The sequence below is a fragment of the Carettochelys insculpta genome, chromosome 4, assembly GCF_033958435.1.
Source record: "Carettochelys insculpta isolate YL-2023 chromosome 4, ASM3395843v1, whole genome shotgun sequence".
In the NCBI taxonomy this organism is placed as follows: Eukaryota; Metazoa; Chordata; order Testudines; family Carettochelyidae; genus Carettochelys; species Carettochelys insculpta.
The window spans coordinates 30,622,336-30,635,320 of record NC_134140.1 but is presented as its reverse complement, the minus strand read 5'-3'; the positions used below and the strand labels follow the sequence as shown (position 1 = coordinate 30,635,320).

At 45.3% G+C, this 12,985-nt stretch overlaps 1 protein-coding gene across 1 annotated transcript; it reads right to left on the bottom strand.

The window, feature by feature from the left end:
- Positions 1 to 1,428: 1,428 nt before the first annotated feature.
- Positions 1,429 to 10,776, bottom strand: CLRN2 (clarin 2). Its single transcript, XM_074991748.1, has 3 exons — positions 10,299 to 10,776; positions 2,372 to 2,551; positions 1,429 to 1,909 (listed from the first exon to the last, which is right to left on the bottom strand). Exons 1-3 carry the CDS (start codon positions 10,549 to 10,551, stop codon positions 1,644 to 1,646), a joined length of 699 nt encoding a protein of 232 aa, XP_074847849.1. The 5' UTR covers positions 10,552 to 10,776; the 3' UTR covers positions 1,429 to 1,643.
- Between the last annotated feature and the right edge of the window lie 2,209 nt (positions 10,777 to 12,985).

The following is a 12,985-nucleotide window of genomic DNA, read 5'->3' as shown; positions in this document are numbered from 1 at the left end:
AAAGTGTTATTCACTTGCATTTTGGCTCTTGCATTATTGATTTTTTTTTACTGAGTTTGAAAAAAAATGGCTCTTCTTGCTCGCCAACCACTGGTCCAGACAGTGGCAGAATAATCCATCACTGTCTCAGCAGGGAATCCAAATGAAACCACTGAGCTCACCCAGGTGGGAGCCACCGTTCCATCATCCACCCTGGGTTGCTTCCCCCTATTGATGGTGTATCAGTCCAAAAAAGTCTCAAGATCTCCAGCTTCCTCAGCACAGCATGCTTCATCAAGTCCTCTAGGCCCCCACGTCCAGCTGAGAGAGTTTGTGGCTAGTTCTCAGCAGGCACTTCCACCACCTGTCTTTCCTCTCCAACTTCTCTCACAGGCTGAGTTCACCTGCTTCCTTTTGTACTGAATCAGCACTTAGAGCATGCCAGAGAGGTGGAACGTCCTCTGGGCAGTGTGGTGGTCACCACTTCCAGCTGTCACAGGGACATTACATAAGGGATATTTAAAAGCAGTAACTGTTAAATAACCCTCAACATCTGAATCAACTGAGATTATGGGTCAAACTCTGTTATTTACATCAATTTAAATCCAGAATAACTCATTTAAATCAATGGGGAGTTTGTCTATATTTGCACACCATTAACTGTAACCAGAATTTGGATTTTACAGAATATTATAGCACAGAACATTAAAATGCAAGTGTCCTTCACCCTGCCCTGTCTCATGCCTCACATGTCTCATCTCTGTTTTGTGGGGTGAGAGGTTAATTCAACCTGCAAATCAGTTCACTTCAGGTTTCTTTCTCTAATGGTGTTAGCTGTTAGTGTGGTCTGAGTTTTGTTCCTGGTAGACAAGTGCATGTATCACAAAAACTACCAACACACTTCCCAGCCATCAGGTGAAAATGATAGCTGATCGCACTACTCACAGTGCAAATAGTTCTACAGTGTTCTAGGGTGATAGCCATGAACTACCTGTAAGCTATATCATTTTGGACTAATACCGCAAACTGTTGCATCAACTTTTGTGTGACATTGGCTGAATTTGAACTGGTGACCAGGAAGTGGTTTTTAGGCCAAATCAATCATCTGAGCCATTTTCTCTACTCTGATTTACACAATGGCTCCTAATCGTACTTTTAGAGCCACTTTGATAGAAGCAGCAGGGCTGAGAACTAGTTTTCTCCAGCAAAACTTCAGTGCTGCCCAGCCTGTGCCATCCAGGGATCTGGCAGTGGTTTAAAGAGAGTGGGGCTCCAGCAGGTACTGCAGCCTTCGCAGCCGGAGCCATGAGCTCAAGGCCCATTTAAATGACCGGGTCTCAGGGAAGTCACTCCTTCCCTCTCCATCACATTGGCAGTCCTATGTGTAAAATATTTAAGATGAAAACTTTTAGAAAGTAATTTTATTACTGGTCATATTGGTTAGTTTTGCAGTCATGAGGTTTCTGCAGTTTGTTTTCCATACAGTGAATATTAATTGCTTATACTGACAATTGGCTTCTAAAACACACTGCATTTCTGCAAGAAGCAGCTTTACTGTCCATGACAGCAACAATTCCCATCCAGTTCAAAAGTTGCAGAACTAAGGAGCTGTTCTAGCCATGAGAGTTCACTTTGTAGAACTAATTTTACGTAGGTGAAGGTTGTCAGTACATGATATCTTCTGGTGTAACAGTGGCCTCTTCTGTTTTAGTCTTGAATTCAGGGAAGCGAACTCTACTTATGGCTATTAGTAACAAATTTACCACATGAGATGTAGCACTAGCCACACAAAGCCAAATAGAACTTTCATACTGTTCCTCCAAAATTACAAACTGAAAGACGTTTTCCTGGAAATTGGCAATTCGTTCTGTGAGGCGATGAAGTTTAACAGCAGCTACAAAGCTAGCGACTGCCAGTGCTGCAAAGCTCCCTTCAACAGAATGAAAATAAAACAAGTTAGACATTTTGGCCATGATACGGAAAAGCAAAATTTAAGCACATCCATGCAGTTAAACACATAATCAAGTGCTATTCTGATTAAGAATGGATTTGAGAATGTGCATAAGTGCTTTCCTGAACTGGGGCCCTTATCAGCTATGTTACCAAGCTTTGCATCAATGTTCTGTTTCTTTTACAGTTTTCTTGTATAGAATATTAAGAGTATGTATGTGAATTCCCTGTTCATATCAAACAAACAATCTACATTATGCTGAAGCCTGAAATGCCTTCCAGTGGGTTTATTCTAACACAGAAGAATTCAGTGCTAATTTTTTCACACAAGTTTATAAAACAATGAGAAATTTGCATATGGCAAAGGGGCAATGTTCTCATTTTTGTACATATTTATTTTTACCATTTTATTCAAATGAGGTTGGTAGTAAAACTATTTTACCTGCAAGTAAATTCCACAGGTATATACCTGCAGGACCTTTAATAGCTCGGTATGGAACTTTTATTGCATTGAGAATGCAGAATCCAAAACTGACCAGTGCAAAGGAAGTGGCCACACAAAGGAAGATTAAAATCATCACATGAAGGCCTGCATTCAGCTTTTTCACCAGATGAGGGAAGACTGTCAAGAAACAAATACTCAGTTATTCAGTGTACAAAAATTGCAGGATGCAGATTGTACTGATGCTAGAAACTGCTTTTCACACATACATTAACAAAACATTATTTACAGAGGAATCAACAGGGGTAGATACACGTGTGATAGTACACAAAAGGTGAATTTATGTGCTCACTACATCAGAGGAGCAGAATTCTGACTCTGGAGTCCCTGGAATTTTGAGGAAATTGAGATATAGGTATGTCTATGGTGTAAGCTGGGGATGTGATCCCCAAGTCAATGTTCCCTCTAATTTTTTCCCATCCATGGGCATAATATATTTTGTTATGTGCACCAAGACGTGCAGTTGTGCACCACAAGTTGAAGCTCACAGTGCCAGTTGTGGCCTGCTGTGGTGCTCTTCTAGCCAGCCGGGCAGCACCTGAATCTCTCCTGGGTGGTAGCCCAAACATTCAGCTTACAGGGAACACGGCCCTCAGCTCAAGTACATACATTCTCAGAAGCTGTCATTGAGTTAGTGTGCTAAACACAGTCGTGTCACTGCTGTGGCATAGAAAGGCACAGATCCAAACTTGATGCCATGAACTCATTCCTCCTGGAAAATGGTAATTCTTTCTGTGAGGCGATGAAGTTTAACAGCAACTATAAAGCTATTATATATCTGTGCTGTCCTTATACAACGGCTAAATGTGTGATTCAGTTGTGATTAAGTAATGCCTTGCTGAATCAGGTTCTGAGCTTAGGTGATTTTACTATGAATCAGGCTGTCTTTAGCAGGCTAGAGATGCTACTACAGTCACAACAGGTAGTGCTAATGAATAAGTTACTTCTGTCTTGAGACCACAAAAAGTAGTTGAAAGAACACTGATAAGGTTGCAAAGTCCAGTGTGCAAAAGTTAGAAAAAACCACAGTGAAGGTTGCTTTTTTGCCATATATGTACACATTATAATAAAGTCTTTAACTACAAGGTCATATTTTTTTTCCGTAGGACCCCTGCCTTGTTCTGTGCTCCCATGGGTACAGACTTATGCCCTTTCTCCTTAAGGATGACCCCTACTGTCCTGTCTGTCCCAGTCCAGTCCAAGGTGACCATATTCCCTATGATGAATACAGCACACCTGGTAAAATTGCTCAAGTTGAAGCAAGTTCAATGGGAATCAGTCAAAATGCTGTAGCACCCCCTGCCCAACCAGGACCAACTGGTGGGGGGAGGAGGAGGGTGGCAGATGAAGCACCATTTGACCTTGACCTAAAGCTCAAAGGGGGCCTCACATTTAGATACCTGTTAATGTTTTGGCATTTGATAGGCTAGAAGAGCATATGTTAGGTTAAAAAAATACACTTCTGTCTCAGTCTTTTTTGGAACTTTATTTTGTTTTCATGTATCTTTTATCATTATTTGTATTCTGATGGGGACCCTCAAAAGCTGGGAGTGGCCCCGGCCTCTCTGGGCCTGTGAGAGGCCCTGCTCCCAACATGATTTAAAAGCTCCAGGGCCCATCAAGGGAGAGAGGCCATGAGGGTTTGAGCTGAGGGATGATCACAGATATAGGTGTAGTGTGACTTCTGTTTTGGGGCAGGGCCCAGCAGGATCAAGCCAGTTCCATATGGCAGGACCAGGGAGGCAGCACCACCTCCACCCCATTCCTGCCAGCAGCACACCCAGCCTAGCTTAGTTTTGGGGGATGGGGGGAGGCTCAGCTAAAAAGTTTGAAAACAGCCAGAGTGCAGGGAGGGGTAGCTCAGGGTGTGGAAAGAGGAGATTGCTGTGAGATGTGTGTTGGCAGCAGCTAGTTAGGGGATGCGTGTGGGCAGCTCAGGGAAGGATAGCTAGGGGCTGTGTGTATATAGGCAGCTAGCTCAGGGTGCAGGCAGAGGGTAGCTTGGGGCTATATGCAGCGAGTGGGTAGACCAGGGTGCAGGAAGGGGATAGCTAGAAGCAGTGCGTGGACAAAGCATGGCTAATGGCACCAGGAAGGGGTAACTAGGGGCTGTGGGGACAGAGAATAGCTCATGATGCAGGCAGGTGTAGCTAGAGATTGTGTGTGGGCAGGGGATAGCTTGGGGCCTGGGACAGGGTAACTAGAGTCTGTATGCCAGGAGAGCTCCCCTGCAGCCCCTGCTCTCTCGGGGCTCTGCCAGCTACAGAGCTGAGTCGCCCCCCCACAACTTTTACGGGCTATGTGAGAAAAGCAAGCTGGGAACCGGTCAGAGGAGGTGTGGGTCTGTCCCTGGCCCTGCACTGTGGTTTTACTTAAGTTTTTTTTTTGGGGGGGTGGGGGGGGTGACAAAAGGGCTGCCAGGGCTCAGGCATTCAGTCCCACAGCTCCCAGCTTAATTGGCAGGAGAGAGGGGGGAACAGCAGGAACCAGGGCTTCAGCCAAGGGGAAGGAGTCTGTTATGGATTGCAGGTCCAGCCTGGGGGTTGGGGAGGAATGATGCACTGTGGAGTAGGTCTTCAGCCTGTGGGGACGGGCACACCAGGGATCAGGGCTTCAGCCCTCACTTCCTGCCCTCAACCCTGTGGCATTCAACCAACTTAGGCATTCAGCTCTGAAGCTTGCAGCTTCAAGGGCTGTGGGGGGGCACAGTGCCAGGGACTGGGGCTTCAGCCCAACAGCCTGAAAGGGCTGGCAGACTCCACACCGCCTATTGAGAAATACTGCTTTAGGTTGCACATGGGGGGATGACACCCCCCACACCCTAATCCTACATCACACACAGGCAGCCTCTCCTTACTGGCTTCCTGTGCGTCTGACCTGAACCCTGCCTGCTGGCGCCACCTGCTGGCCACTGGCTACCCAGCCGTTTCCTGCCAACAGACAGGAGACTGCCTCAGCAGCACTGACTGCGGCTGCCCAGCAGGGGGAGCACTGGCGCTGAAAACAGGGGTAATGGGCTATTTCAACAAAAACCTTGGGACAGTTGCCTTAAATACGGGACTGTCCTGGCCAAAACGGGACAGGTGGCCAGTCCCATCCAGTGCCTTTTATCTGCTTCCCTGACTCATCATCCTAGTCTCATTCACCTCACTTGGTCAGTCCCCTTTGAAATTTCTCATCTCATTTGCCCTGCCCCTCAAAGCTTAATCCCTTCCCAGTCCTGCTCCCCCTTCCTCTCAGACCCTTTGCCCAGATAATCCCAATTCCCTGCCACTTCCAGGTCCTTATGCTATCTTTAATCTGTGTGTAGTCACTGCCCCCCCACCCCCATGCCCAGCCACAGACCCTATCCCCGCTTGTTCCTACTTTCTCCAGGGGCCTCAATGAGGCAAAAGGAACAACCATTCTCTGGTCAGGGGCTACAAAATTAAGATGTTCACCAGAATCCATCTAGAAGGGCTCTCTAAGCATAGGCTGATAGCTCAGTGGCTTGAGCAGTCACCTACTAAATGTGGAGTGATGAGTTCAGTCCTGGAGGGGGCTATTGAGGGGTCTTGGGTATCTCCAATTACATCACAATTATTTGCCCATCTCCTAGAACTGGAAGGGACCTTGTCTGGTCCCCTACTCTCTTGGCAGGCCCAAGTACCATCACTGACATCTATCTACCCCAATCCCTCCTCAAGGAGTGAGCTCATGACCCAGGGTTTAGCAGGCTAATGCTCAAACCACTGAGCCATCCCTCCCCCCTAGATTTAAAAAAACAACCTGCTAGGGACAGTGACAGGCCCTATGGGGAGGGGACATGGACTCAGACTTCTGAAGGTCCTTCTAGGAGATAGCATATCTTTGACCATTTTAGCTTCCCCTTCAGGCCTTCAGTTTTATATGGCTGTGTCTACACTAGCCAAAAACTCCGAAATGGCCATGCAAATGGCCATTTCGAAGTTTACTAATGAAGCGCTGAAATACATATTCAGCACCTCATTAGCATGCGGCCGGCCGCAGCACTTCAAAATTGGCGTGGCTCGTCCAGACGGGGCTCCTTTTCGAAAGGATCCCAGCTACTTTGAAGTCCCCTTATTCCCATCTGCTCATAGGAATAAGGGGACTTCGAAGTAGCCCGGGTCCTTTCCAAAAGGAGCTCCGTCTAGACGAGCCACGTCAATTTCAAAGTGCAGCGGCTGCCCGCATGCTAATGAGGCACTGAATATGTATTTCAGTGCTTCATTAGTAAACTTCAAAATGGCCATTTGCATGGCCATTTCGAAGTTTTTGGCTAGTGTAGACGTAGCCTATGTGATGTAACATATGCACAATGCCTTGCAACTCTTCCATTTCTCTGAAATGCTCAGGCCTCCATATTACTAGAAGACTGGATTGCTCTGGAAAATTCAGTGCTCCTCAAGCATATCCTTATCCTCAAGTATAACTATGCTTCCATTATTCAATTTTTGTGTGGTTAACTGGGTTAAAAACTAAAAGGTAATCACCACAGTGCCAGGCTTTGCTGTAAATTGGAGCTCAAGGGCCAACGGAGGGGAAGAGAGAGAGGGCATGGTAGGAGGTTGCCTGAGCAGGGTAGAGACAAACTAGCATCTTTTGTTATTAGAGAATAATCCTGGTACAGCCTTCTGTCCGTGTGATTCTGGGAACATTAATACAAAGCAGTTTGTTAGGGGACAGGTCACAAGGACAAAACATAGAAAGCAAAATTCCAACTGAGCCTGCAGATTTGCATAGGAGAAGGGGATGCACAGAGCTCCGGTGCCTCTTTATCAAAGGGAAGATAAAGCACCCTATAGTACTCTGAGGCTGCTGGGTGAGCGGGGGGGGCACGTGAGTGAGTGCAGGTGTTTGGTACTATAGCTAAGCAACAGAAGTGAGGGCCCTTATTAAGTGTGGTTCCCAAAGGATTTCTATCTGTGTATGCTGCACACTGGCAAAATGGCTCTGGAGTCCCTGCTACCTCTCTACACCCAGCATAGACAGTCTGTGAAAGGGAGGCCAGGCCTTAGGCCACAGCATCTAACTCTAAAGACCTCATAATTCTACAATTTTTGGCAAGAGAAATTTTGATACAGTATTCATTTACAGAACTTTGCCATGTAGTTTCTCTGTTCGCGAGGGCCTGATCTTGCAGATAAGAGTCCTATTGTTTTCATCTGGAATTTTGTTTGCTAAGCATTGCAGGACCAAGCCCTTTGAGCATAAGCCTCCATGCACTCCTGTTGTCATTATGCAATTATAACACTCCCCTTCACATTGCATAACAACCAATGAGAGTGTCTGTTTATTAAAGGTTGCAAGAGGTTCCCAACCTTTTCCAGACAGGGACCCATTTTGACAATTCAGGAAAACTTGGTGACCCAATGCAATTCAAAAAATGAGGGGGAGGGGAGGGCAGAGCCATAACTAGCTAATTTCACACCTGAGGCAAGAATATAGAATTGTGATCTCTCTTGTAAATATATTCAGAACAGTTATTTCGTAGAAAAAGGGAAATATTAATAAAATAATAACACTACATTTACTATAGTTAGCCAGTCATAGTAGTGGAAAGACACATCCCCAAACTGCTCCCCCCAGTTTAAACCTCACACTCAAGGGCTAGGGGAGTCATAAGAACATAAGAACATAAGAATGGCCATACTGGGTCAGACCAAAGGTCCATCCAGCCCAGCATCCCATCTGCCGACGGTGGCCAATGCCAGGTGCCCCAGAGAAGGAGAACAGAAGACAATGATCAAGTGATTTATCTCCTGCCATCCATCTCTTGCCCTTGTTCTGAAGGCTAGGGGCACCATACTTTATCCCTGGCTAATAGCCATTTATGGACCTAACCTGCAAAAATTTATCAAGCTCTTTTTTAAACCCTAATAGAGTCCTGGCCTTCACAGCCTCCTCGGGCAAGGAGTTCCACAGGTTGACTGTGCGCTGTGTGAAGAAAAATTTCCTTTTATTAGTTTTGAACCTACTACCCATCAATTTCATTTGGTGTCCCCTAGTTCTTGTATTATGGGAAAAGGTAAATAATTTTTCTATATTCACTTCCTCCACACCATTCATGATTTTATATACCTCTATCATATCGCCCCTCAATCGCCTCTTTTCCAAACTGAAAAGTCCCAGTCTCTCTAGCCTCTCCCTATATGGGACCCGTTCCAAGCCCCTAATCATCTTAGTTGCCCTTTTCTGAACCTTTTCTAATGCCAATATATCTTTTTTGAGGTGAGGAGACCACATCTGCACGCAGTACTCAAGATGTGGGCGTACCATAGTTTTATATAGGGGAAGTATGATATCTTTTGTCTTATTATCGATCCCTGTTTTAATAATTCCTAACATCCTATTTGCCTTACTAACTGCCGCTGCACACTGCGTGGATGTCTTCAGAGAACTATCCACTATAACTCCAAGATCCCTTTCCTGATCTGTCATAGCTAAATTTGACCCCATCATGTAGTACGTGTAATTTGGGTTATTTTTTCCAACATGCATTACCTTACACTTACCCACATTAAATTTCACTCAGGTGCTGAAGGGGGCTAAAGGTGTCTCAGGGGCTAGGAGTCACTCACAGGCTGGAAGGAGCTAGGGGAGGCACAGGGACCCCTGCGGCTAGAAGCCAACTGCGGTATAGAGCTCTGGCAAGCTGTGCCAGTTGCCTGGGTGCAGAGGGAACCCCAACCCCTTCTGCTGGAAGCCAGCTAGGGCAGAGCCCCAGCCAGCAGAGCCAGGTGCAGGAAACCCAGTTAGGACCAGAGAGGAGACCCAGACCACCCATGGCTGGAAGCCTTGTGGGACAGAGCCCCTTCAGCAGCACTAGCTGCAGGAACCCATCTGGGGTAACTCCATCTCCAGCAAAGGCTGGAAGCCAGAAGACTGGTCAGCTGTGCCTACCCTCCTTCCTAACCTCAGACTCAGACTCCCACCTTACCAGAGCTGGGTACTGCTCCTCAAGTATGCAGTTCTCTATGCTGTAGCTGAAATGGTTCTCAATTTAATTGATTGGCTTAACTGACTGATGGCTGTTAATCCAATGAAAAAGTTGAGGAAACTTCAGAAGTATGAGTGTCTTCTTAATAGCCACCCAGCCAGCGACCCTTCTGAAATATAATCACGATCACTGCTTGGGTCCTGACCCATAGGCTGGGAAACCCTAGACTAGCCTCACCTGGTTGAGCAGGGGGCTCAATAGATATCCTCCATTCCCCTGAGCAATTATGCTGCACCCACCCAGATACTGAGCTCAGGCATGGGCAGGTAAATGAGCAGAGGCTGTATGCCAATACACCCTTCTTCCCATAGTTAGGCATTGTGGAAGCAGGGACAAGCAAGAAGCAAGCAGAGTCATGGATCTACTCCCTATGCTGGAGCCTTTGGAGCTGCCTGAATGCAACAGTGTGTGTAGGGTGGGGGCAGTGTTTGTTATGCCTACCTTTCAAACTTCCCTCTACCCCATGGAAAACAGAAGCCCCAAGAGATTTCTGATTGGGAGGGGTGTCTCTGTGGTACTGTTCCTTCCCAGAGCTCTTCCTGGGATGGTACAGATGCACAGGCCCTAGCACAGAATTCAGAGGAATCTCTCAGTCCCTCCCATAGTAATGGAGGAATATTTCTCATCTTGCTTCTTCAGCAATACATAGTTGTACCACAGAAAGTAAGTAAAAAATACCCTGTATTTATTTTGAAAATATCTCATTCATATATCAAAACCAAAAAAGTCACAAGTAAAATGAGCCATAGAAGTGAGTTCCACAACTATTCCTATTCTAATTGACAGGTACTACAAACAAAAAGATTTACAATGCTTTTAGAATTTATTTATATACTATTCTGTATAGTCAACCAAGACTTTACTTACTTGTGAATTTGGAACGACGCCCACCCAAACCACACTGTCGTATTTTGCCTCCTCGAAAGAGTCCGTAGTAAATATCTCCAATGAACTTGACTAGCTCTGGATCTGTGGCATTCACCAAATCAGCTCCTGTTTTACAAAGGATTTTGGCAGTCATCCACTTTTGGGTCCCCATCGCAACAACAATCAAGAGAAAAGACACAAAACTCAACGCAGAAGCCAAGGCAAACATGGTCTTTTTAAAGCAGTTGGGCATCCTAGTAGTTTCAAGAAATCATCTCCAAGGCCTCCCTGATGTAATTAGAAGAGTTTCACATTTGCTGATGCTCAGAAATCCATAGGTGATAAAATGCTTGTTATTCCAAATATACCGTTTAAAATCTTATTGTATTTTAAAACTTCAGAGGTACAGTTTAAAATCAAGCCCAAGGTGTAGATTTGCTACAACAACATCCTGAAATGGTTGTGAAGAACAAATTCATTACACGGTAATGCAGTTGTGCTTGTTTCGGCCGAATGTAATTCTATATCTAGTGTACGACTAATGTTACATCAGAGGGTTTAATTGTTTCTTGTTTTAAATACTCAGATGACACCAATTTCTTCACAATAATCAGATGGGTGAAATTTAGATATATAATTCACTTGTATGGATTATTTCAAAAAATTAAACTGTGAAAAGGACGTAGCATGACAAAAATTACTTGGCTCCTGAATGCAGCTGACACCTAAGCTGTATCAAATGACTTTCCCGTGGTGCTTGCTGTGATCCCTCTTTTTCTAAATGTCACTACTGTCACAGCTACCAGAATTGTTTGTAAACTACGAATGATAACCCTCCGTTTGCCAAGCCTGTTAATTGAAGTATATAAATAATGTTTCATTATGCCAAGACTTATTTGATTAATCCTCTATATAAAATGGGATGCAATGCAATTTGTTGTAGCTTCGAGAAGCACAAAGCCAGCCATAGGAACATTATAACAAAAGAACAGCCATAGTAGGTCAGATCAAAGGTCTATCCAGCCCTGTATGCTGTCTGTGGACAGTGGCCAAAGCCAGATGCTCCAGTGGGAATGAACTGAACAGGTAATGGTCAAGTGATCTCTCTCCTGCCATCCGTCTCCAGCCTCTGACAAACAGAGGCTAGTGATGCCATTCCTACTAATAGCTATTAATGGACGTAATCTCCATGAATTTATCTAGCTCTTTTAGAAACCCTGTTATAGTCCTAGCCTTCACAGCCTCCTCTGGCAAGGAGTTCCACAGGTTGACTAAAATAGCATTCCCTACTTGTGACAAATTGTTGGCCTCAGTAGCTGGTAACACCTATACAGTACCATAGAACAGCCCGATCACTATCCCTGACGTTTTTTTAAATTTAATTTACCCAGACCCTTGGAAGTCACCCTCAAGGGTCACACTCACAATTCCAGGTTTACTAGGCCAATACTCTAACCACTGAGCTATTTCCTTGCTGTCCTTCTAACAGCTATCACATATAACAGCAATCACATATAACAGCAACTGTGCCCATGTAAACATCTGCAGAAACAAATGCCAAGTACAAGTTAGAAGTGATATCAAATAGCACTGAAAAATAGCAATAACTTGGACTTCCATAGCCACTTTCTACTGATGACATCAAAGCCCTACAAATCCATTAATTAATTAATCTTCCTAGCATCCTTCTAAGTTAGGTAATACAATATGCCTCCGACTAAACAAGCTGTGGAGCAGCATTAGTGTTGTCAAAGGTGCAGCTGTCTTTTGGGTAAAATGTAAAACCAAAATCTGGATGATTTATGTTCTGTGAAGGTCCTATATCTGCAAAAGTCTGGTGTCCTGGACATATTCCAACTCAATGAATTACAATCTAGATGTCAACTGCAGATTCAGTTAGTTACTTAATATTCTTTGATCTATTCTATTCTACATGTGCATGTTCTTATATGCTGCTCATCACCAGAGAATAAGACCATCACTGAAGAAACATTTCCTGTTCTAAGTTATTAGGTTGTGTTCCATTTAACAGCCGCTGCCTCTCAGCTGCATTCTATTGGTAAATTACATATAGGGATATAGGTTCATCTGAAAAATGTGCTAGAAATTTAAGCAGGATGTAATGATCTGAGTTGGAGTTTGACCAAGAGGCCTTCACTTTTACCTGAAGTACAATATGGGGCCTGGCATGACCATGTGGGTGTTACATCTTAGACTAAAGACAGTACTTCCCACAGCATAGTGCTCTTAAACACGCTGCTAGGGTCCTGGCACACAGGGAAGCCTAGATCTTACTGAACTTCCAGCATTTGCACCTTGGCTTTTCCTTGTATTTGCGGTGTTGGGGCACTGACGTGTTGCTTGGAAGATCTTTTCACTTTTATCCAATATGCAGAAGTTGAAGACATGTCCTGGCACTACAGTGGCCCCTAGCAGCGTGGGCGTGCAAAGCCAATCCACCGAACAGGGGGAAAGGATCGCTGCCTCCTGGGTTATGAACGGCTTATTCTGGGGCCCCGCACGACCTCACCAGCTCCAGGGAGCGGTTACCCAGCGCGCCCACTGAAACGTGGAGCCGGGGTCGAGGTCGGTGCCGCTCGCAGTATCTCAGCCCGCCTAGATGGCGATGGTGAGTGCGGAAGCGGAAAGCGCAGGGGTAGCTCCGGGGCGGGGCGGCGCTGCTGCGC